The 23,712-nt window shown below is 42.1% G+C and overlaps 1 protein-coding gene across 13 annotated transcripts in view; it reads right to left on the bottom strand.

The window, feature by feature from the left end:
• Positions 1–23,712, bottom strand: part of LOC134347072 (receptor-type tyrosine-protein phosphatase delta-like) — a 2,469,925-nt gene that overhangs the window by 60,239 nt on the left and 2,385,974 nt on the right. For all 13 annotated transcript variants that reach the window (XM_063049175.1, XM_063049163.1, XM_063049170.1 and 10 more), the window contains one exon: positions 2,940–3,115. In XM_063049175.1, coding sequence (XP_062905245.1) covers positions 2,940–3,115 — 176 coding nt within the window. The remainder of the gene's footprint in view (positions 1–2,939; positions 3,116–23,712) is intronic.

Here is a 23,712-nt window from a genome sequence, read left to right as displayed (position 1 = left end):
ACCTCCTGAAATGCAGGTTGTAGATGCAGGGTATATTTCACTTCAACACCTTTAAATCAAGGTTTCCAGAGCAGCGTTGATAACTTACCAGCCTTATCTGCTTAAACAAATGCATCTTCAGGTTAATGAGTATTAAAAAGCTGTATCTGTGGCATGCAGGATATCAAAATAATAAAACACAAAGGCATAACATTTTATATAAGCTGTTAAATGGCGCAATATTATAATTATACTAATTACTGCTGGTTTTGCTGGAGGGCTGTAGTTGTGGAATGCTATTAAATTATTGCAATGAATAGATTTTGAAAGCAAACATACCTTTTTATTGCCACTACCAATACTTAAATACATAAAATGAAATGCGTTAATCATTACGTCCTTATCACAGGAACAATTCTTGGCAATTGCATAAACAACCACTGAGGATCAAGGTGTTATGCGCATCAAATGAACAATATTTTATACAGTACTGCATTCTCTGTTTCCCTGTGAGCAATTATGTAAAATATTCCAATTTGACACCTATGGTTCGATTCTAATGATCAGGCTGTTTACTCTAGCTGTGCAATTTTAGATATGGAATTCTTTGAGAATCTCTGCACTGTGACTAAAACTAATACATTACTGTAATATTTTTCAATTCTTTTCACAGCACACTAAATTTATCATTTTGCTCCAAACTGCTATTTTGCATGTGATTTGCTTTTGAATATTATTTCAGAAATTCAACTAACATGGAAATAAAACTAATTATTGTTTAATCCATAAAGAATTTCGTGATGATTTTATCAGCTGAGAAGAGAATTTCCCATGTGTTGGTTCACACAGTTGCCAGGATGAACATACAGATTTAAAAATGAGGCATTATCTGGCAACTCATATTTTCAGTCAAATGAAACATAACCTCACTGGATGCACATTCCACTGAGCAAATCTTTCGGAGCTGGGACAGAAATAAGCACACTTTCAGCTATTAGTGTTGTTGCTACTTCATAAAGCCCATTATGGCTGGAATTCTTGTCTTACATTCTTTCCACAAAACAAAGGCATCAACAAACTATCTGCCAGGCCACCCCTGTAAACTACCAAAGCTTTATTCAATGACTGAAAGTATCCATCTCACATAGAACTGCAGTACGGCAAAAACATAACAGCCAGACCAACAGCCTTAAGCAACAAACAACCTGCTAAAAGATCTCGGAGTGAGAAAAGGAATTATCTATGTTTTAGCTCAAGCCTGCATCTGATATCAGCCCAAGACGTCGACAATTCCATTTCTCTCATAGATGCTGCTCGAACTGCTGAGTTCATCCAATAGATTATTTATAATGTCATCTCCAGCATCTGCCCCCTCTTGTGTCTCCACGGCCTTAAGCAATTCATAACCTTGTTAAATTGCTAGGGTGGAAGATGTTTCTCACTTTATACACGTTCTGCTGTGTCAGGTTAAAAAAGCACCTTAAGCCCCAATATAGAAACATCAGTAAATGATACTGGGTGATGCCATGATCTGCCCGTATTGTGCACTCCTACTGGACATCAACTTTGAAAGTAGTAACCCCATTAACAAATACAGTTATACAGCATGTACACAGGTCCTTCAGCCCAAATATGGTCTCAGAAAAAGACAAGGTGCTTTGCTGTGCCCAAGCAAAAATCCCTACAAAGCTCAACTTTGCCCTCTGTACTTTTGATTCCATTCTGTTGTTGTGAAGGTATCAATGGAACAGAATCAGAAGTTTGATCTAATAGAAGCTTATTGGTTGGGTGTGGGATGGGGAAATAAGTCGCTTCATTTCCAGAACACATTTGCTGAAGCCAGGGGTTCCCATTTTGGGGTCCACAGACCCCGTGGTTAATGGTATGGCTACATGGCATAAAAAAGGTGAAGAACCCCTTGTTTAAGTCATTTCTGTGTTTAGACCATCTTTCTAGACTGATAAATTAAATCAGATCCATGAGATTTAAGATTTCTATTTTTACATGGGTTTATTACTCCAGAAAATGCCTGGTATGCAAATATCTCAACTGTACCACACATATTGATGTGCTCAGTGTAAAAGTCTGGCTATGTCATGCCACCTGCTTCCTCCCCTCCTATTTAAAGGCTTCAACTGCTGCTATGATAAACTTCCACTCTCTCCTCCACATATATCGGTGATGAAGGATGAAATCTGGGGAATGGTTATGTTCCTCTTCTGGTCTTATTCCACTACAAATCACTGATATCCACCTCACCAATAATGGCTTTATTAAGGCAGAACCAGGAAGGTCCTCCCGACAGGTGGCAGTGTCTCTGAAGGTGCATGGGTCAACTGCTCAGCTGGCAACGAGGATTTGCTCATAGGTTAACAAGCAGAATAGCTAAGTCAGAAGCAGTCATCAGTCTGAACTAAACCTGCAAGTCCATATCAGTGTAACAGAAGCATGTGGCACAGTGCACAATCTGTAGAACATCAGGTAGGTTGATGCAGCTTATTGAAAGTGAATTTCTGACCTCCTGCTTTAGCACTTCATATGAAAGCACAGTAACATTACACTTTAATTGCTGTACTCCTGGGATAAGCCAGAAAACTAAACATTTTGGGACTGGCTCAGAGAAGCCATAGCATTTCTGAAAACATTGTGAAAACCTGAGCCAAGCGAGGAGCAAAGAATATGAAGGAAGAATTGGAACCAGGATCTTGCCTCGGAGAGAGGCTAGTAAATGAAAATCTATGAAAAATGAGGTGGGAAAGATAAAAAGAGTCAAGAGTAGAAAACAATGAGTTATTCTGCCTATCGATTTTACTCGACAGGTTGAATGGCCTAATTCTGTGCCTACGTCATATGGAGTGGTGAACACCATTGCTCTTTCAACTTCAGTAGCCACAGAGGAAGTTCATACTCTGTATTAATAGTTATCTTAATACATTAAATTCTGATGCTGTCTATCTTACCCGTGATCGCTCTTCCAGTTTGGTCATCATCACAACAATTGCACTTCGTTGCTCCCAGATCATCCTCCAAAAATCTCCAAATGTCTCTGGCAGAGGCCCTTGTGTCGCAATGTATGCATTCTGCTTTCGATACCCATCAATGTAGTTGGAGTTGGAGTAATCGCTTCCTGGAATGCCTACAAAGGAAGTGAAGGAGTGGATTTGTAAGTCAGAAAATTTCAGCAGAGAATAGATTTTCTTTAATCTGCTTCTTCAGTTGATGTGTTGCCATAAGACAATGGAACATTCAAAGATAATAGTGCTCGTTAAACTAATGTATTTATAATGTTAGTGGGCTCATGAAAACCCAGCAGCTCATCTTTCAAAAGATTAAATATTTAAAACCTTTGGATTTTCTTAATGCTATGTTAATCTAATTAAAAGGCAGATGCAGCCATATCATCTTCACTCAACAGGCTTGTATTATTCTTGAACAATCTACTGCACCTCAGAGGACAGATACTTTATACAGGAAGCATTTGTTTAACTGCACAATACTCCCCTTTTCTCCTGCCAAACTATTACAGGCATTGTTTTTAGATAAACGACTATTTTGTATTGCCAAGGAAACACCAAAGCAATGTTCCCTTGCTAAAAGTTACCATCTCTCTCTTTCTTTATTTATTGTCTCTGTTAGCTAAAAGTTATTTCCCTGATTCTTCAGGTCCAATTGGGGCTTGAATATCTGATAATGCTGATATCAAGATTGCTCCCAAACTACAATAGCCAATCAGATGAAACCTACAACTCTCAATCTGTTCTGACCTTTTCCACATGGAAATTTGTTACATGGGGATAAACTCAATTGTTTCAGTAACTAGGCACGAGAATCACAGTATGACATTTATCACACAGGTGCAATAGCCAAGCGAGAAGGCTAATTGAAAGTACGGAGGTCTGATTGCAGCAGTAAAATGGAATTGGTTCATTCTTGCCACATGCACCAAGATCCAGTGAAAAACTTTGTGCACAGATCATTTAATGCATAAATACATCGTGGTAATAAAAGGAAATCAGAATGCAAAATTACATTAACGTTAAAATTACAGAGAGAATGCAGGAAGACAAATATAGTGCAAGGGTCACGATGAGATAGATTGGGAGATCAGGTGTTCATCTTTTAGAATACAAGAGGTTTATTCAAGAGCCTAATAACAGTGGGAAGGAGACCGTCCTTGAGCCTGGTAGCATGTCTCAGGCTTTTTCTGTGTTTGAGTTCATAACTTGAGGACTGTTTGCAATTTAGATTCTCTGTTTAAGAATGATGTATTATTGTTGGAGGCAGTTGTGAGAAAGTTGAAGATTAGAGAAGGGAGGGAGAGGGAAAGGGGGGGAGAGAGGGAGAGAGAGAAAGGGGAGGGAGGGGAGAGGGGAGAGAGGGGAGGGAGGGGAGAGGGGGAGAGAGGGGAGAGAGAGGAGAGAGGGGAGATAAGGGAAACAGGAGAGAGAGGGGAGAGGAGAGAGATGATCCTATTGAAATACACAACATTTTTAAGGGTCTTGACAGGATAAATGGTGGAAAAGGTTTCACCTCATGGGAGAAGCTTGGACCAGAAAGCCATGCGTCAGGAAAAGGCAGCAACAATTTGAGACTGAGATAAGAAGGAATTTCTTCTCTTAAAGGTTTTTAAGACTGTAGTTTGTCAGTTGTGAGCAATTCCTTAGCACAGGAAACATTGGCGCTTGAATATATTCAAAGCACTATATCTGCACCAACTACCAACACCCATTTACACTGATCCTTATGAAGGCCAATTTCATTCTCACACTTTCTCAACAATGCATAAGTAACAGTGAAAGACGCGCTGAAATTAAAGTGAAAATAACATGGCAACACACACAAAAGTTGCTGGTGAACGCAGCAGGCCAGGCAGCATCTCTGGGAAGAGGTGCAGTCGACGTTTCAGGCCAAGACCCTTCGTCAGGACCATGGCGATGGCTTCAGTCAGAAAAGTCGATGAATTTGATAGCACTAATGAAGGCTGGGAGTCAAATATCGAGAGGGTTGAACTGTATTGTAATGTGAACAACATGGTGGAAAAAAAAGAAAACCCCTGCGCTTCCTAGCTTACTTGTTATAAGAACGTGCAGTCTCTTACGCAACCCAGTAACCCCTGGAAGGCCAGCAAGCAAGATGAATACAGGAGGAATGGAGACAGACTAACCCCTATAGACATCAATGGATCTGGGGTTGACAGACTGAATAGCTTGAAGTTCCTCGGCATAAACATCATCGAGGATCTCACGTGGTCTGTACATACTGGCTGTGTGGTGAAAAATGCACAAAAGGTCCTCTTTCACCTCAGACAGTTGAGGAAGTTTGGTATGGGCCCCCAAATCCGAAGCAGTTTCTACAGGGGCACAGCCCAGCGCATCTGTAGATGTGAACTTCCCACTATTCAGGACATTTAGAAAGACAGGTGTGTGAAAAGGGCCTGAAGGATCATTGGAGACCTGAGTCACCCCAACCACAACTGTTCCAGCTGCTACCATCCAGGAAACGGTACTGCAGTATAAAAGCCAGGACCAACAGGCTTCAGGACAGCTTCTTCCACCAGGCCATCAGACTGATTAACTCACACTGATTTGAGTGTATTTCTATGTTACATTGACTGTTCTATTTATTATAAATTACTATCATTGCACATTTAGACAGAGACATAATGTAAAGATTATTACTTGTTGTGTATACGAGGGATGTAAGAAACAGTCAATTCAATTCAATTCAAATGTGGGTAAGTCTGTTAAGCGGCACCTTATCGAGCACCTTCTGAAGACCCAAGTAAATAACATCCATCTGTTCCCCTCTATCCATTGGGTTTGTTATATCCTCAAAGAACTCCAGCAAGTTTCTCAAAAAGGACCTACCTTTGCTGAATCCATGCTGTGTCTGCCTGATGGATCCATTTCTTTCCAGATGCCTCACTATTACTTTTTTAATGAGAGCTTCAAGCATTTTCCCAACTGCAGATGTTAAACTAACCGGCCCATAGTAACCTGCCTTTTGTCTACATTTTTTTTTGAACAGTGGCATGACAGTCGCCGTCTTCCAATCCGCTGGGACCTGCCCAGAGTCCAGAGAATTTTGGTAAATTATCACCACAGCCTCTACCATTTCTTTCAGTACCATGGGATGCATTCCATCAGGACCAGGGGATTTATCTATCTTCAGGTCCACAAGTTTGCTCAGCATTACCTCTTCAGTGATAGCTATTGTATCAAGGTCCTCACCTCCCATTGCATCCATAATATCTCTCTTTGGCATGTTAGACGTGTCCTCCACTGGGAAGGCTCACATAGAATAGTCATTCAAGGCCTCAGCCATTTCCTCATTACCCAATATCAATTCCCTCTTCTCATCCTCCAAGAGACCTACATTCATTTTAGCCACCCTTTTCCACTTTATCTAATTATAAAAACTTTTACTATCTGTTTTCATATTTTGTGCTAGTTTGTTTTCATAATCTATCTTCCCTTTATTTATTGCTCGCTTAGTGGTTCTTTGCTGCTTTTTAAAGTTTTCCCAATCTTCCGGTTTCCTACTATTCTTGGTAACTTTGTACGCATGAGGTTTTAGTTTGATGCTTTCTTTTATTTCCTTAGTTATCCAAGGCTAATTCTCTCCACCCTTACTGTTCTTGCTTTTATCTTGAATATATTTTGGTTGAGCACTATGAAAAATCTCTTTAAAAGTCTTTCACTGTTGCTCAACCATCTCACCACATAGCCCGTGTTCCCAGTCTACACTAGCCAAATCCTCTCTCATCCCACTGTAGTCTTGATTGTTCAGGCATAATATACTGGTTTCAGATCGAAATATTGCACCCTCCATTTGTATGAGAAACTCATTCATACTGTGATCACTCTTTCCAACGGAGGTTAAAATGTGAAATGCACAAAATGTCACTGAATGGTGCAAAATGCCAAAACTGTTATCGATGTGGCAAATCCTCCCATGATGCAAATGGCTGTTGGTTCAAAGAAAAAGTCTGCAGAGAGTGTCACAGACAAGGTCACATAGAGAGAATGTGCAAGCCAGACAAAAAGCACAGCCCAGTGAAAAGTTGCAAGCACAAAACTAAGCATATGCATACAGTTACCGAATGTAAAACAGAATGAGACAACAAAGCCTGACAAAGGTGAACTTGTCGTGCTGAGAACTGCATAGTATAATGAAAACAAATCACAAAATAACCTGGATCACAATAGATGTCTGGTGTAAAACTGAAAATGGAGCTGGATACAGTGTCAGCTTTGGCCATAATTCCTGAGGCTGACTATAATAGGCTGTTTGCTAAGGTACCATTAGAGAAGACCTCAGTGATCATAAAGGCTTACACAGATGAAAGGCAAGCTGAAAGTAAATGTAACGTATGGAAGCCAAACACAACAATTAGAGCTTTATGTATTGAAAAGTGGAGGGCCAGCACTTATTGGATGTGAGTGTTTGAGAAAAATCCAACTAGACTGGCACTCAGTCGAAGCTCTCAGTGTGACATCAGCAGACAACGGCAGCCCGAATGGTGGCACTATCCAGAGACTGGCACAGCTGCTTAACACTAATGAGGTGTTTGACAAAGGGATTGGTAAACTCAAAGGCATGAAGGCCAGAATTGAATTGAATGAAGCAGTAACACCAAGATTCCATAAAGCGTGTCTAGTGTCTTACGCACTATGTCCTAAAGTGGATGCTAAACTGCAGAGCTTGGAGGCATCTAGAATTTTCTCCAAGGTTGAGTGGAGCAATTGGGCCATGCCCATTGTCCCAGTGATCAAGAAAGGGAAGGCCAGAGCCATTTGCATATGAGACTATAAGACCATAAGACATAGGAGCAGAATTAGGCCATTATGTGGGGATTTCAAGATGAGCATCATCCTGGTGTTATGTACTATGCAGTCCCCTGCCACAAATAGAAGACATTTTTGCATCTTTAGCAGGCAGGGAGAGGTTTTCAAAGATTGACTTGCCACAAACCTATCTGCAAATGGAGATTGAAGAGTCAAGCAGGAACCTTCTCACAATTAACACTGTCAAGGGACTGTTCCAATATAATTGTCTTGTCTTTGGTGTCGCTTCAGCTCCAGCAATTTGGCAAAGGGCAAACGACCAAGTGCTCCAAGATATCCCAGAGAAACAATGTTACCTTGATGACATCATCGTGACTGGCAAAAATGATGAGTGCCTCCAGAACCTTGGTAAAGTGCTTACCAGGCTGAATGAATATGGTCTGCATGCAAAGAGAGAGAAATCTGAGTTTTTCAAGAATGAAATCTCCTATTGTGGGCATGCCATTGACAAGCATGGATAACATAAGTCACAAGAGAAGTCTGAAGTAGTGCTACAGGGACCCAAACTGGAAAATGTGTCACAACTCAGGTCATACTTGGGCCTTGAAAACTATTATCACTGATTTCTCCCAAACATTGCTACAGTGCTGCATCCATTGAATGCATTATTACATACAGGAGCAGAGTGGGAATTGTCAAAAAGATATGAAAAAACATTCAAGGAAACAAGGGGACTAATAACATTCGATAAACTGCTCATTCATTATTACCCATCTTTGCCTGGCGTGCAATGCGTTGGAGCCATTTTGTCACACATTATGAAAGATGGATCTAAATGCCCAATTGCATTTGCTTCAAGATCACTGATGAGCACAGAACACAACCACACACAGATCGACCGAGAGGCCCTTAGTCTAGTATGGGGAATAAAGAAGTTCCACCACTACCTCTATGGACAAAAGTTTACTCTAGTGACAGATCACCAGCCCCTTGTGTCCATTTTCAATCCCAGGAAGGGAATTCCAGTGATGACTGCTACCCGGTTACAACGTTGGGCATTTTCCTCGGAGCCCGCTCTTATGGCAAAGAGTTCAAGGGTACCAAGTAACACAGCAATGCTGATGGCTTGTCATGTCTTCCATAGTCATAGTATAGTCATAGTCATACTTCATTGATTCCAGGGGAAATTGGTTGTCCACTGATGGCAACTGAAGAAAAGTCTTCACTCAGTGACCTGGCAAAACTGTACTACACCAGATGCTGGTAACAAATTTCAAAATACAAACAGAGAGAAGGAATGACCCCACATTGTCAAAAGTCTCTGAAATCTCCATACAATGATGGCCAGTGAGTTCTCAGTGAGATGAGACGAACGTCAATATGTCAAAGAATGATGATGTCTGGATCTCGTGTTGTGGTTCCCTCGAAACTGCACACCAGAGTGTAGAAAATCAGCATGAAGTATACATGGGTACAGTCAAGATGAAGAGTCTGGCCCGGAGCTATGTGTGGTGGCTGGGAATAGATAAACAGATTGAAGACATGGCCAAAAGCTCAAAATGCACCCACACAGGCACCGGTACACCTGTGGAGTGGCCATTGTCACCATGGCAAAAAGTACATATTGACTTTTCTGGGCCATTCATGGACTCCATGTTCCTGATTGCTGTGGATGCTCATTCGAAGTGGCCGGAGGTTATACCAGTGAAGCAGCTCAGCAAAGACTGTCTCTGCTCTGAGGAGAATCTTCACCAGGAACGGCTTACCAGAACAAATTGTGAGTGACAACAGACCACAATACATGTCAGAAGAATTCCGACTGTTCATGAAGAAAAATGGCATCAGTCATTTCAAGTCAGCTTCTCACCACCCAGCAATGAATGGGTTAGCTGAAAGGTTTATCCAAACCTTCACGAAGTCCATTAAAGCAATGGACAAGGAGGACATTTCTCTACAGCACAAGGTGGACAGCTTTTTGTGTATCAGAACTCTATTCATGCAATGACAAATCAAACACCTGCAATGCTGTTCATGAGCAGAAATTTAAGATCTCGTGTTGACCTCCTGAAGCCAGACCTCCAGAGGGAAGTACAGAATATACAGTTCAGCTAGTTGCTAAGTGAAGCAGCAAGGAGCTTCGAGATTGGACAGGAAGTCCTACAGCTTGATTACCAAGAAGACAAGCGGGCACCCGGTAGGATAGCTACAAGAATTGGACCATGAAGTACACATTGGATGTTGGATTTCAGACATGGAAGTGTCATGTGGACCAAATACCGAATGCTCAACCAAACACACCTTAGTCGATTGCATCTAAAGGACGAACACATTACAGTCACTGGGCTTACCTCTCAGTGATGATTATGTCACTGACAGCAACATGACATGGAAAATTGACAATGTTGTCTTAGACAAGACACCTACCAAACCTGATGTCACTCCACAGGTCCAGAGGCGCTACCCTGAAAGAAAAAGAGCGCCACCCAAAAGACTGAACCTTTAGGACTTGAAGTTAGTTATAGGCTGTTATTGTGAAAGTGTGTTTATTTGGATTATGGGTTTATGAAAGGGAATTTGAATGTTTTGTACATACAGAGTTTTATGCTGCATTAATCTAAAGGGGGAGGAAGTGTAATGAATGGATCTATTTCTTTTAGAGCAATGACCTCTGTTAGCGTAACATATTGTTCTGTTGTCTGTGCATGCCCATCGTTTTCTCTCTCTCTCTCTCACTGCAATGTGAATACACAATTAAACCAATCTCCCAAGTGCGTGCTCTTATTTAATCGATATGTAGTTGTCTACAGACACAACAGAGGTGACGAATTTTACAAGTTTCTGCAACGTACTTCGATCTTGTGCAGTAGCCTTTCCCCGCCCGCCCCCCACCATACCAGTCGATGATGCAGCCAGTCAGAATGCTCTCCACAGTACATCTGTAGAAGTGTTCGTGTGTTTTAGTTGACAAACCAAACCTCCTCAAACTCCAAAGGAAATATACCTGCTGTCTTGCCTTCTTTATAGTTACTTCAATAAGTTGCACTCAGGTTAGGTCCCCAGAGATATTTACACCCAGAAAATGGTAGACAGAGACAACAGATAAAGTTCACACAGGCGAGGGCTGAAGCCCAGTCTCTGGTGCTGTAAGACAGCAGCCATATTAGCAGCACCCCTGTGTCACCCTTAGCATATATGTTTTGTAAGTAAATATGGAATATGAACTTCTGCAGAGTACAGACATTGCAACTGCTGTCATGACGCTGGGCATTGTGCCTATCGTTACACACTTGCTGGTTGTGCACTTGAGGGAGACAAATCCTTTCTTGTTGAGGTATACCTTGTCACTCAGTATTTCAAAGTAACTTGTTTAGGACTAGACATGCACTGGTATAAGTTATCATTTTAGTTCCATGAAACAACAAAGTACTGTGTGATTTGGAGCTGCTGTTACTCAAAGAAGGCTGAGAAATAATCCCTTGCAGCACAACATTCTTAAACATTACACACTGAATTAGTATCCAAAGCTCAGTGTGCTTCTGAAAATGTTATTAGGTTATCTGTGCATTCGATGCAATTAAAATGAAGACTGTTACAACTAATGTTTGCATTCATTGAAAACTGCTAGACTTACTGAAATTTTCTGTTAAGCACCTGATTGTTAAGACCAAGGTCAAAGGTGATTGAAGACAGAAGTAAGAATCGATCTCAGAGCGTGTATTTAGCATTACTTCATAGCACAACCCCGCAATCATTGACCTTTAAATAGCACAACAATGTGGCTGCAGCATGCTTGAATCACACTGAAATTTCAATGCATCCAAGAAAAGGATAAGGAGGCAAGCATCAGATATTAATTGTCTACTACAACAAAAACCCTGGAACAGGTAACAATGTCTAGGAGTGAAATTAAGAAAGAAATTATTAATGGGAGATTATGAACAAACATTGGAAGATAAAATGTGAAAAAAAATCCTAAGATGCTTTTTAAAAAATACTTAAAATTTTAGACAAACTCGAGTTGGGCCACAGTTGGAGAACAGGGTACAGTTTGGGTCACCACACTACAGGAAGCATGTAATAGGATGTTGTCTGGGATGGAAAATTTCAGTTATAAAGATAAACAGGATAGAGTCATAGAAGACTACAGCACAGAAACAGGCCCTTCAGCCCATTTAGTCCATGCCAAACTATTCATTTCCCAAGTCTGATCAAACCGCATTAGGACCACAGACCTCCATACCCCTCCCATCCATGTAACTATCCAAATTTCTCTTAAATGTTGAAATTAAATCCATATCCACCACTTTCACCTGCGGCTTTTTCCATTTTCCATACTCTCACCATCCTTATGTTATATTTAAACATTTCTCCTTTCACCCATGACCTCTAGTTCCAGTCTCACCCACCCTCAGTGGAAAAGCCAGACTATGTAACAGTTTCTTCCCCCAAGTCATCAGACTCCTCAATACCCAGAGTCTGGACTGACACCAACCTACTGCCCTCAACTGTGCCTATAGTCCTGTTTATTATTTATTGTAATGCCTGCACTGTTTTGTGCACTTTATGCAGTCCTGGGTAGGTCTGTAGTCTAGTGTAGTTTTTGTGTTGTTTTACGTAGTTCAGTGTAGTTTTTGTATTGTTTCATGTAGCACCATGGTCCTGAAAACGTCTCGTTTTTACCGTGTACTGTACCAGCAATTATGGTCGAAATGACAATAAAAAGTGACTTGACTTGACTTGACTTGAAAAGCCTGGTTGCATTTAACCTACTTTATCTATACTCCTCATAATTTTGTATACTTCTATTAAATCTCCCGTCATTCTTCAATGCTCCCAGGGAATAAAGTCCTAACCTGTCCAAAGTTTCCCTATACCTCAGATCCTTAAGTCCTGGCAAGATCCTTGTAAATTTTGGTCTGCACTCTTTCAAACTTATTGACATCCTTCCTGTAGACAGGTGACCAAAACTACACACAATACTCCAAATATGGCGTCACCAACATCTTATACAATGTTAACATAACATTTAACTCTTTTACTCAATACTTTTAACTTATGAAGGCCAATGTGCCAAAAGCTTTCTTTATGACCCTTTCTATGGCCGTGTGCAAAACTCTTGGTCATATATATATATATATATACACACACACACTTTTAATCAATATACAGTACTGTGCAAAGGTCTTAGGTACCCTACATATATATACTGTATGTGCTGAAGACTTTGCACAGTACTGTAACTGTGACGCCACTTTCAAGGAATTATGGATCTGTATACCCAGCTCCCTCTATTCTGCCACACTCCTCAGTGCCCTACTGCTCATCATGTAAGTCCTACCCTGGTTTGTCCTCCCAAAATACAATACCTCACACTTGTCTGCGTTAAATTCCATCTACCATTTTTCAGCCCAGTTGAGTTTGCTTTCCTTGGTGCAGAGAAAGCTGATGGTGGGGCTTGACAGAGGTACACAAGATTACAAGATGTATACATAGGGTGGATAACAAGAAATTTCTCTCCATAATGGAGACAACTCAAACCAAAGAGCTTGGGTTTAAGCTAAAGTGCGAGAACATTAAAGGGGATTGAGGAAAAGTTTTCACGCAGGGGATGGTTGAAATCTGGACTTTTTTTTTTCTAAGTGGGTCATGTAGGTTTAGATTCATAAAACATTTTAAAAGTATCTGGACGAGCACTTGAATCTCCAAGACAGAGGAGGCTGAATGTAGTGGGCTGAAGAGCTGGGTAAATAATGGAGCTAAAAGGATATAGAGGCAGAGGTCACAGGCTGTATTCTGAAAAACGTCTTTGCTACCATTATCACAAAAGTGGGAGATGATGAGAAGACCATAGTTAAAGTAAAGTAGTATGAAATATCTGTTGTTCAATCACAGAACTGGAGGAAGCATTAGGGAGTTTAACATCTTTGGAAACAGATAAAAAATCTGCCTCCAATGAAATACATTCCACACAGTTAAAAGCAGTAAAGGAGATAATTGCAGAGGCTCTGATGACAGCTTTTCAATCCTCTCTGGCTTCACGAGTGGTGCCAGATGATCAGAGAAACACTGATGTTGAACCATATTTAAAAAGGGAGGCAGCAGAAAAGAAAGTAATGACAGGGCAGTTAATCTAACTACAGTAGTCCACAAGTTACTGGTAGAACAGAAAACTTATTTGAAAAGGCACTGTCTAATCATTGATGGTCAAAGTGGAATTGTTAAGGGAAGGAATAACCTGACTGAATTCTTTGCTGAGGTAATAACAAGATTCAATGAGGACAGATTTGTGATGTAGGTTTTAACAAGGCTTTTGACAAATTATCACATGGTTAGTCAAAGCAGTAAAAGCAGGCGGACTCCAAGGAGATTGGCAAATTAGATCCAGAACTGACTCAGTGGTAGGAAGCTCAGGGTAATAGTTGATGGATCACTTTGTCACTGGAAGGTTGTTACCATTGGGGTTCCACAGACCCCAGTACTCTTCAGCTTTGTTTTTTTTTCAGATATGCATTAACAAATTTCCCCAAATGCAGGGGAACATAAGACCATGAGACACAGGAGCAGAATTAGGCCAACTGGCCCATTGTGTCTGCTCCGCCATTCAATCATGGCTGATCATTTTTTTCTATCTCCTCCTCAACTCCAGTTCCTAGACTTCTCCCCATAACCTTTGATGCCATGTCCAATCAAGAACCTATCAATCTCTGCCTTAAATACACCCAACGACCTGGCCTTCACAGCTGCTTGTGGCAACAAGTTCCACAAATTCACTACCCTTTGGTTAAAGAAATTTCTCCACATCTCTGTTGTGAAAGGGCGCCCCTCTATCCAGAGGCTGTGCCCTCTTGTCCTAGACTCTCCCATCACATCTGTTCTGTCTCGGCCTTTTAACATTGGAAAATGTTTCAACATTTGAAATGTTTCAATGAGATCCCCCCCAACCTTCTGAACTCCAGCGAGTACAGGCCCAGAGCCATCAAACGTTCCTCGTATGATAACCCTTTCATTCCTGGAATTATCCTTGTGAACTTCCTCTGGACCCTCTCCAATGCTAGCACATCTTTTCTAAGATGAGGGGCCCAAAACTACGCACAATACTCAAGGTGAGGCCTCACCAGTGCCTTATAAAGCCTCAGCATCACATCCTTGCTCTTGTATTCTAGATCTCTTGAAATGAATGCTAACATGGCATTTGCCTTCCTCACCACCAACTCAAACTGCAAGTTAACCTTCAGGGCGTTCTGCACAAGGACACCCTCGTTGGAGTGGACTGAGTCAGAGTGGGACGGCTTTGGCTCAAACAGGCTTCGGCAAGAACAGGCAGAGGCCAGGGTAGGTTCCGGTAAGTTTTTTGTTCAGATTGTTTAGTGCAGTGAGAATGCCAGGCAGGATGGTGGAATGCTCCTCTTGCAGGAGACGTCCGGTGTCCCTGACAACGACACCTGCAAGAAGTGCATCCAGCTGCAGCTCCTGACAAACCGTGTTAGGGAACTGGAGCAGGAGCTGGATGACCTGCGGATCATTCGGGAGAATGAGGAGATTATAGATCGTAGCTACAGGGAGGTAGTTACGCAAAGGAGCAGAGGACAGGAAATTGGGTCACTGTCAGGTGAGGGAAGAGGAAAGGGCAGGCAGAGCAGGGTTCCCCTGTGGCCATTCCCCTCAACAACAAGTATACCGCATTGGATACTGTTGGGGGGGATGACTTACCTGGGACTAGCTGCAGTAGCCGGATCTCTGGCACTGAGTCTGGCTCTGCAGTGCAGAAGGGAGGGGGGAAAAGAGGAGAGCGGTAGTGATAGGGGACTCGATAGTTAGAGGTGCAGACAGAAGGTTCTGTGGTCGTGACAGAGAATCCAGAATGGTTTGTTGCCTCCCAGGTGCCAGGGTCAAGGATGTCTCTGATCGATTGCATGACGTTCTGAAGTGGGAGGGTGACCAGCCAGATGTCGTGGTGCACATCGGTACCAATGACATAGCAAGGAAGAGTGAAGAGGTCCTGGACAGTGAGTATAGAGAGCTTGGTAGGAAGTTGAAAAGCAGGACCTCAAGGGTGGTAATCTCAGGATTGCTACCTGTGCTAGGTGCCAGTGAGGGTAGGAATAGGATGCTCTGGAGGAGGAACAAGTGGCTGAGGAACTGGTGTAGGGGGCAGGGTTTCAGATTTCAGGATCATTGGGACCTCTTCTGGGGCAGGTGGGACCTGTACAAGAGAGACGGGTTACACTTGAACCACAGGGGGACCAATATCCTTTCTGGGAGGTTTGTTAGTGCTATTGGGGAGGCTTTAAACTAGATTTGCAGGGGGATGGGAACCAGAGTGCCAGAGCTGACAGTGTGGCTGGGGTAAAAATAAATGATGTTGAAAGTTTAAACAAATCCGCTGATAGAAAGGTTGTGAGTGGTGGTAAAAATCTTCTGAGGTGTATATATTTCAATGCTAGGAGTATTGCGGGGAAGGCAGATGAGTTGAGGGCATGGATTGACACGTGGAATTATGATGTTGTAGCAATTAGTGAAACTTGGCTACAGGAGGGGCAGGACTGGCAGCTTAATATTCCAGGGTTCCGATGTTTCAGATGTGATCGAGGCAGAGGAATGAAAGGTGGGGGAGTAACATTGCTTGTTAGGGAAAATATTACAGCAGTGCTCAGGCAGGACAGATTAGAGGGCTAGTCTACTGAGTCCTTATGGGTGGAGCTGAGAAACAGGAAAGGTATGACCACATTAGTGGGATGTATTACAGACCACCCAACAGTCAACGAGACTTGGAAGAGCAAATCTGCAGAGAGATAGCAGGCAACTGCAGGAAACATAAAGTTGTGGTGGTAGGGGATTTTAATTTTCCATACATTGATTGGGACTCCCATACTGTTAGGGGTCTAGATGGTTTAGAGTTTGTAAAATGTGTTCAGGAAAGTTTTCCAAATCAATATATAGAGGGACCAACTAGAGGGGATGCAATATTGGATCTCCTGTTAGGAAACGAATTAGGGCAAGTGACAGAAGTCTGTGTAGGGGAGCACTTTGGTTCCAGTGATCATAACACCATTAGTTTCAATTTGATCATGGACAAGGATAGATCTGGTCCTAGGGTTGAGGTTCTGAACTGGAAGAAGGCCAAATTTGAAGAAATGAGAAAGGATCTAAAAAGCGTGGATTGGGACAGGTTGTTCTCTGGCAAAGATGTGATTGGTAGGTGGGAAGCCTTCAAAGGGGAAATTTTGAGAGTGCAGAGTTTGTATGTTCCTGTCAGGATTAAAGGCAAATTGAATAGGAATAAGTAACCTTGGTTCTCAAGGGATATTGCAACTCTGATAAAGAAGAAGAGGGAGTTGTATGAAATGTATAGGAAACAGGGGGTAAATCAGGTGCTTGAGGAATATAAGAAGTGCAAGAAAATACTTAAGAAAGAAATCAGGAGGGCTAAAAGAAGACATGAGGTTGCCTTGGCAGTCAAAGTGAAGGAGAATCCAAAGAGCTTTTACAAGTATATTAAGAGCAAAAGGATTGTAAGCGATAAAATTGGTCCTCTTGAAGATCAGCGTGGTCGGCTTTGTGCGGAACCAAAGGAAATGGGGGAGATCTTAAATAGGTTTTTTGCGTCTGTATTTACTAAGGAAGCTGGCATGAAATCTATGGAATTGAGGGAATCAAGTAGTGAGACCATGGAAACTGTACAGATTGAAAAGGAGGAGGTGCTTGCTGTCTTGAGGAAAATTAAAGTGGATAAATCCCCGGGACCTGACAGAGTGTTCCCTCGGACCTTGAAGGAGACTAGTGTTGAAATTGCGGGGGCCCTGGCAGAGATATTTAAAATGTCGCTGTCTACAGGTGAAGTGGCGGAGGATTGGAGAGTGGCTCATGTTGTTCCGTTATTTAAAAAAGGATCGAAAAGTAATTCGGTTAGGACTATATACATGGGGGGGGGGAGGGTTAAGGGGAGGGGGGTGGGTAGATTTTATCTTTTCATGTATTCTTTTTGAAAATTCAATAAAAATTATATATATATAAAAAAAAGAAAAGTAATTTGGGGAATTATAGGCCGGTGATTTTAACGTCAGTAGTAGGTAAGTTATTGGAGGGAGTACTAAGAGACAGACTCTACAAGCATTTGGATAGACAGGGGCTTATTAGGGAGAGTCAACATGGCTTTGTGCGTGGTAGGTCAAATGTTTGACCAATCTGTTGGAGTTTTTCGAGGAGGTTACCAGGAAAGTGGATGAAGGGAAAGCAGTGGATATTGTCTACATGGACTTCAGTAAGGCCTTTGACAAGGTCCCGCATGGGAGGTTAGTTAGGAAAATTCAGTCGCTAGGTATACATGGAGAGGTGGTAAATTGGATTGGACATTGGCTCGATGGAAGAAGCCAGAGAGTGGTGGTAGAGAATTGCTTCTCTGAGTGGAGGCCTGTGACTAGTGGTGTGCCACAGGGATCAGTACTGGGTCCATTGTTATTTGTCATCTATATCAATGATCTGGATGATAATGTGGTAAATTGGATCAGCAAGTTTGCTGATGATAATTGGAGGTGTAGTAGACAGTGAGGAAGGTTTTCAGAGCCTGCAGAGGGACTTGGACCAGCTGGAAAAATGGGCTGAAAAATGGCAGATGGAGTTTAATACTGACAAGTGTGAGGTATTGCACGTTGGAAGGACAAACCAACGTAGAACATACAGGGTTAATGGTAAGGCAGTGAGGAGTGCAGTGGAACAGAGGGATCTGGGAATACAGATACAAAATTCCCTAAAAGTGTCATCACAGGTAGATAGGGTCGTAAAGAGAGCTTTTGGTACATTGGCCTTTATTAATCGAAGTATTGAGTATAAGAGCTGGAATGTTATGATGAGGTTGTATAAGGCATTGGTGAGGCCGAATCTGGAGTATTGTGTTCAGTTTTGGTCACCAAATTACAGGAAGGATATAAATAAGGTTGAAAGAGTGCAGAGAAGGTTTACAAGGATGTTGCCGGGACTTGAGAAACTCAGTTACAGAGAAAGGTTGAATAGGTTAGGACTTTATTCCCTGGAGCGTAGAAGAATGAGGGGAGATTTGATAGAGGTATATAAAATTATGATGGGTATACATAGAGTGAATGCAAGCAGGCTTTTTCCACTGAGGCAAGGGGAGAAGAAAACCAGAGGACATGGGTTAAGGGTGAGGTGGGGAAAGTTTAAAGGGAACATTAGGGGGGGCTTCTTCACACAGAGAGTGGTGGGAGTATGGAATGAGCTGCCAGACGAGGTGGTAAATGTGGGTTCTTTTTTAACATTTAGGAATAAATTGGACAGATACATGGATGGGAGGTGTATGGAGGGATATGGTCCGTGTGCAGGTCAGTGGGACTAGGCAGAAAATGGTTTGGCACAGCCAAGAAGGGCCAAAGGGCCTGTTTCTGTGCTGTAGTTTCTATGGTTCTAAGGACTGCCAAGTTCCTCTGCACCTCAGATTCCTGGATTTTCTCCCCATTTAGAAAATATTCTGCATATTTATTTCTACTACCAAAGTGCATGACCATACATTTTCCAACATTGTATTTCATTTGCCATTTTCTTGCCCATTCTCCTAATCTATCTAAGTTCTTCTGCATCCTACCTGTTTCCTCAACACTACCTGTCCCTCCACCAATCTTCATATCATCTGCAAAACTGGAAACAAAGCCATCTATTATATACAGCATAAAAAGGAAGTAGTCCCAACACCGACCCCTGAGGAACACCACTAGTCACTGGCAGCCAAACAGAAAAGGATCCTTTTATTCCCACTTGCTGCCTCCTACCAATACTCTAACCATGTTAGTAACCTTCCTGTAATACCATGGGCTCTTAATTTGGTAAGCAGTTTCATGTGTGGCACCTTGTCAAAGGCCTTCTGAAAGTCCAAATATACAAAATCTACTTCATCCCCTTTATCTATCCTACTTGTAATCTCCTCAAAGAATTCTAACAGGATTGTCAGGCGGGATTTTCCCTGAAGGAAACCATGCTGACTTTGTACTATTTTATTCTGTGTCACCAAGTACTCCATCACCTCATCCTTAATAATTGACTCCGACATCTTCCCAACCACTGAGGTCAGGCTAACTGATCTATAATTTCCTTTCTGCTGCCTTCCTCCTTTCTTAAAGAGTGGAGTAACATTTACAATTTTCCAGTCCTCTGGCACCATGCCAGAGTCCAATGAAACATCATTTCTAATGCCACCACAATCTCTCACGCTACCTCTTTCATAACCCAAGGGTACAGTTCCTCTGGTCTGGGTGACTTATGAACCTTTATGTTGTTCAGCTTTTTGAGCACCTTCTCTCTTGTAACAGTAACTGCACCCACTTCTCTTCCTTCACACACTACAACATCAGGCATACTGCTAGTGTCTTCCACAATGAAGACTGATGCAAAATACTCATATAGTTCATCAGCCGTCTCCTTGTCCCCTGTTGTTATTTCTCCTGCCTCATTTTCTAGTGGTTCTATATCCACTCTCATTTCTCTTCTATTTTTAACATACTTGAAAACATTTTTACCATCCACTTTGATATTATTTGCTGGCTTGCTTTCATATCTTATCTTTTCCCTTCTAATGATTTTTTTTTAGTTGCTTTCTGTAGGAATGATATCATGATAAAGAAGAACATAGAAAATAACATACAATGGTACAATACACACAAAATGCTATTGGAGCTCAGCAGGCCAGGCAACATCTATGGAAAAAAGTAGAGTCGATGTTTCGGGCTGAAATGCTGAGTTCCTCCAGCATTTTGCATGTGTTGCTCAGATTTCCAGCATCTGCAGATCTTCTCTTTTGTTTCTGATTTGAATACAACTGCACAACACAGCAACAGGCTTTTTGGCTCATGAAGTCTGTGCTGAGCATGCTGCTGAATTAAACTAAATTCTTTTTGCCAGTACATGATCGATATCCCTTCACTCCCTGAATAATAACACGCCCACTTAAAAGCCTCTTGAATGCCATAATTGTATGTGCTTCCTCCGCTACCACATCTGGCAGTGTGTTCCAAGCACCAATTACTCTCTATTTAAACAGTTGCTCTGGACATCTCTTTTAAATTTTCTCCCCTCATCTTCAAGCTATGCCCTCTAGTATTTGAAATTACTATCTTGGGAAAGGTTCTGGCAGAGTACCCTATCTATGGCTCTCATAGTGAATTTCTATCAGCTCTTCACTCAGCCTCTGCCGCTCCAGAAAATACTCAAGTTTGTCGAACCTCTCCTGATTGCTAATACCCTCTAATTTAGGTAGCATCCTTGTAAACCTTTATTTGCATCCTCTCCAAATCCTCCACATCCTTCCTGCAATGAGGTAACCAATGGGTCTCCACACAATACTCCAAGTAGCTTACAAAGGGTACAAAAATGGGCTATATGATTAACAGTGAGAACCAAAATTTTAAATTACAGGAAGATATAAATAGTCTGGTGAGTTGGCAGAAAAATGCAAATAAAATTTCAGAGAGTTGTGTGAGGTAGTGCATATTTTGACAATGCAACAAGATAAGGATATATACAGTATGAGGGAGAATGTTCAGTTGTGTGAAGGAACAGAAGGAAACTATTTATATTAACTATATTTAATGAGGTAGTCTTTACTGTTTCCCTGGGCAAAGAATTCCACTGATTTACTGTTCTCTCAGAAAAGTATCTTCTCTTAATCTCAGATGTAAATCTATTCTCCCAAATCGTGAGGTGCGTCTCCTAGTTCTAGTCTCACTTATCAAAGGAAACAACTTTCCTGCCTCTACATCAAAGTTGCTGGTGAACGCAGCAGGCCAAGCAGCATCTGTAGGAAGAGGTACAGTCGACATTTCAGGCCGAGACCCTTCGTCAGGACTAACTGAAGGAAGAGTGAGTAAGGGATTTGAAAGCTGGAGCGGGAGGGGGAGATGCAAAATGATAGGAGAAAACAGGAGGGGGAGGGATAGAGCCGAGAGCTGGACAGGTGATAGGCAAAAGGGGATACGAGAGGATCATGGGACAGGAGGTCCGGGAAGAAAGACAAGGAGGGGGGGTGACCCAGAGGATGGGCAAGAGGTATATTCAGAGGGACAGAGGGAGAAAAAGGAGAGTGAGAGAAAGAATGTGTGCATAAAAATGAGTAACAGATGGGGTACGAGGGGGAGGTGGGGCCTTAGCGGAAGTTAGAGAAGTCGATGTTCATGCCATCAGGTTGGAGGCTACCCAGACGGAATATAAGGTGTTGTTCCTCCAACCTGAGTGTGGCTTCATCTTTACAGTAGAGGAGGCCGTGGATAGACATGTCAGAATGGGAATGGGATGTGGAACAACACCTTATATTCCGTCTGGGTAGCCTCCAACCTGATGGCATGAACATCGACTTCTCTAACTTCCGCTAAGGCCCCACCTCCCCCTCGTACCCCATCTGTTACTCATTTTATGCACACATTCTTTCTCTCACTCTCCTTTTTCTCCCTCTGTCCCTCTGAATATACCTCTTGCCCATCCTCTGGGTCACCCCCCCCCCTTGTCTTTCTTCCCGGACCTCCTGTCCCATGATCCTCTCGTATCCCCTTTTGCCTATCACCTGTCCAGCTCTCGGCTCTATCCCTCCCCCTCCTGTTTTCTCCTATCATTTTGCATCTCCCCCTCCCCCTCCAGCTTTCAAATCCCTTACTCACTCTTCCTTCAGTTAGTCCTGACGAAGGGTCTCGGCCTGAAACGTCGACTGTACCTCTTCCTACAGATGCTGCTTGGCCTGCTGCGTTCACCAGCAACTTTGATGTATGTTGCTTGAATTTCCAGCATCTGCAGAATTCCTGTTGTTTCCTGCCTCTATCTTATCTATCCCTTTTATGATCTTATATGTTCCCAAATGATCTCATTTCATTCTTCTGAATGCCATTAAGTTTATCCCAAGCAACTCAACCTCATCAACTCGGTGAACCTCCTCTGTAATGCTTCCAAAACAAGTCTATCTTTTCTTGAGTACGGAAATCAGAAGGGCGCACATTACTCCAAGTATGGCCTTGCCAGTGCTCTGTACAGTTGCAGCATAACCTCACTGCTCTTAAATTCAATCCCTCCACTAATGAAGGCCAACATTCCGTTTGCCTTCTTGATAACCTGGCTGATAAGGTGGTTAAGTAGCCAAGGCTTAAAAAACAAGTGCTGAAATGTATGTCGATTGATATTTGCACACAGTTCCAATTATCATGTTGTAGGATTACCCTGGAGGGGGTCCAGAGGAAGTTTATGAAAATGGTGTCAGTATAGGGAAATTGTAATAACCAGGAAAGACTGGATAAGCTGTGGTTATTTCCATTGGAACAGAGGGGATAATTCAGAAAGGCCACTAACTCTCACTAATTTTTTAAAAATGCACATTTGGTGCATCATGACTTGATGCGGTAATTACTCTGCCTATAACTGTGAAAACCAGCCTCTTTTCCATGGACTGTGTCTTGCCTTCCTGCTACCCTGGTAAAGCACTAACATAACCAAAGACAACTCCCATCCCGAACATTTTGTCTCCTTCCTCCCATTGGTCAGGAATCAAAAAGTCTGAAACCACCTACCACTGAGTTCAGAGTCAAACTACTCTGCTGTTATAGAACTACTGAATGGACCTCTAGTAAGGAGGTCCTGACCAGACTTATGACCTCACTATCTAATTCACCAAACCCTTGCAACTTACTGTCTGCTTTCACTGTGACTGTAACACTACATGTTGTTATTGCTCTACCCTTGTACTATTTTGATGTACTGATGTGATGAAATGATTCACATGGACAGCATCCAACCAGTCTTCACCCATACCTCAGAACACATGACAATAATAAACCAATTTACCAATAATAAGAAATCTGGACAGAGTAAATAAGACGGATTGAATTCCCTCGTTAGAAGAATTAAAATCAAATGACTATAGATTTAAAGTAATTAGTGAATCAATTAGAAGCGAGATGAGGAA

This window comes from Mobula hypostoma, chromosome 5, assembly GCF_963921235.1.
Source record: "Mobula hypostoma chromosome 5, sMobHyp1.1, whole genome shotgun sequence".
Taxonomy (NCBI): Eukaryota; Metazoa; Chordata; class Chondrichthyes; order Myliobatiformes; family Myliobatidae; genus Mobula; species Mobula hypostoma.
The sequence above is the reverse complement of the archived record's forward strand: the minus strand, read 5'-3'. Positions and strand labels throughout refer to the sequence as shown.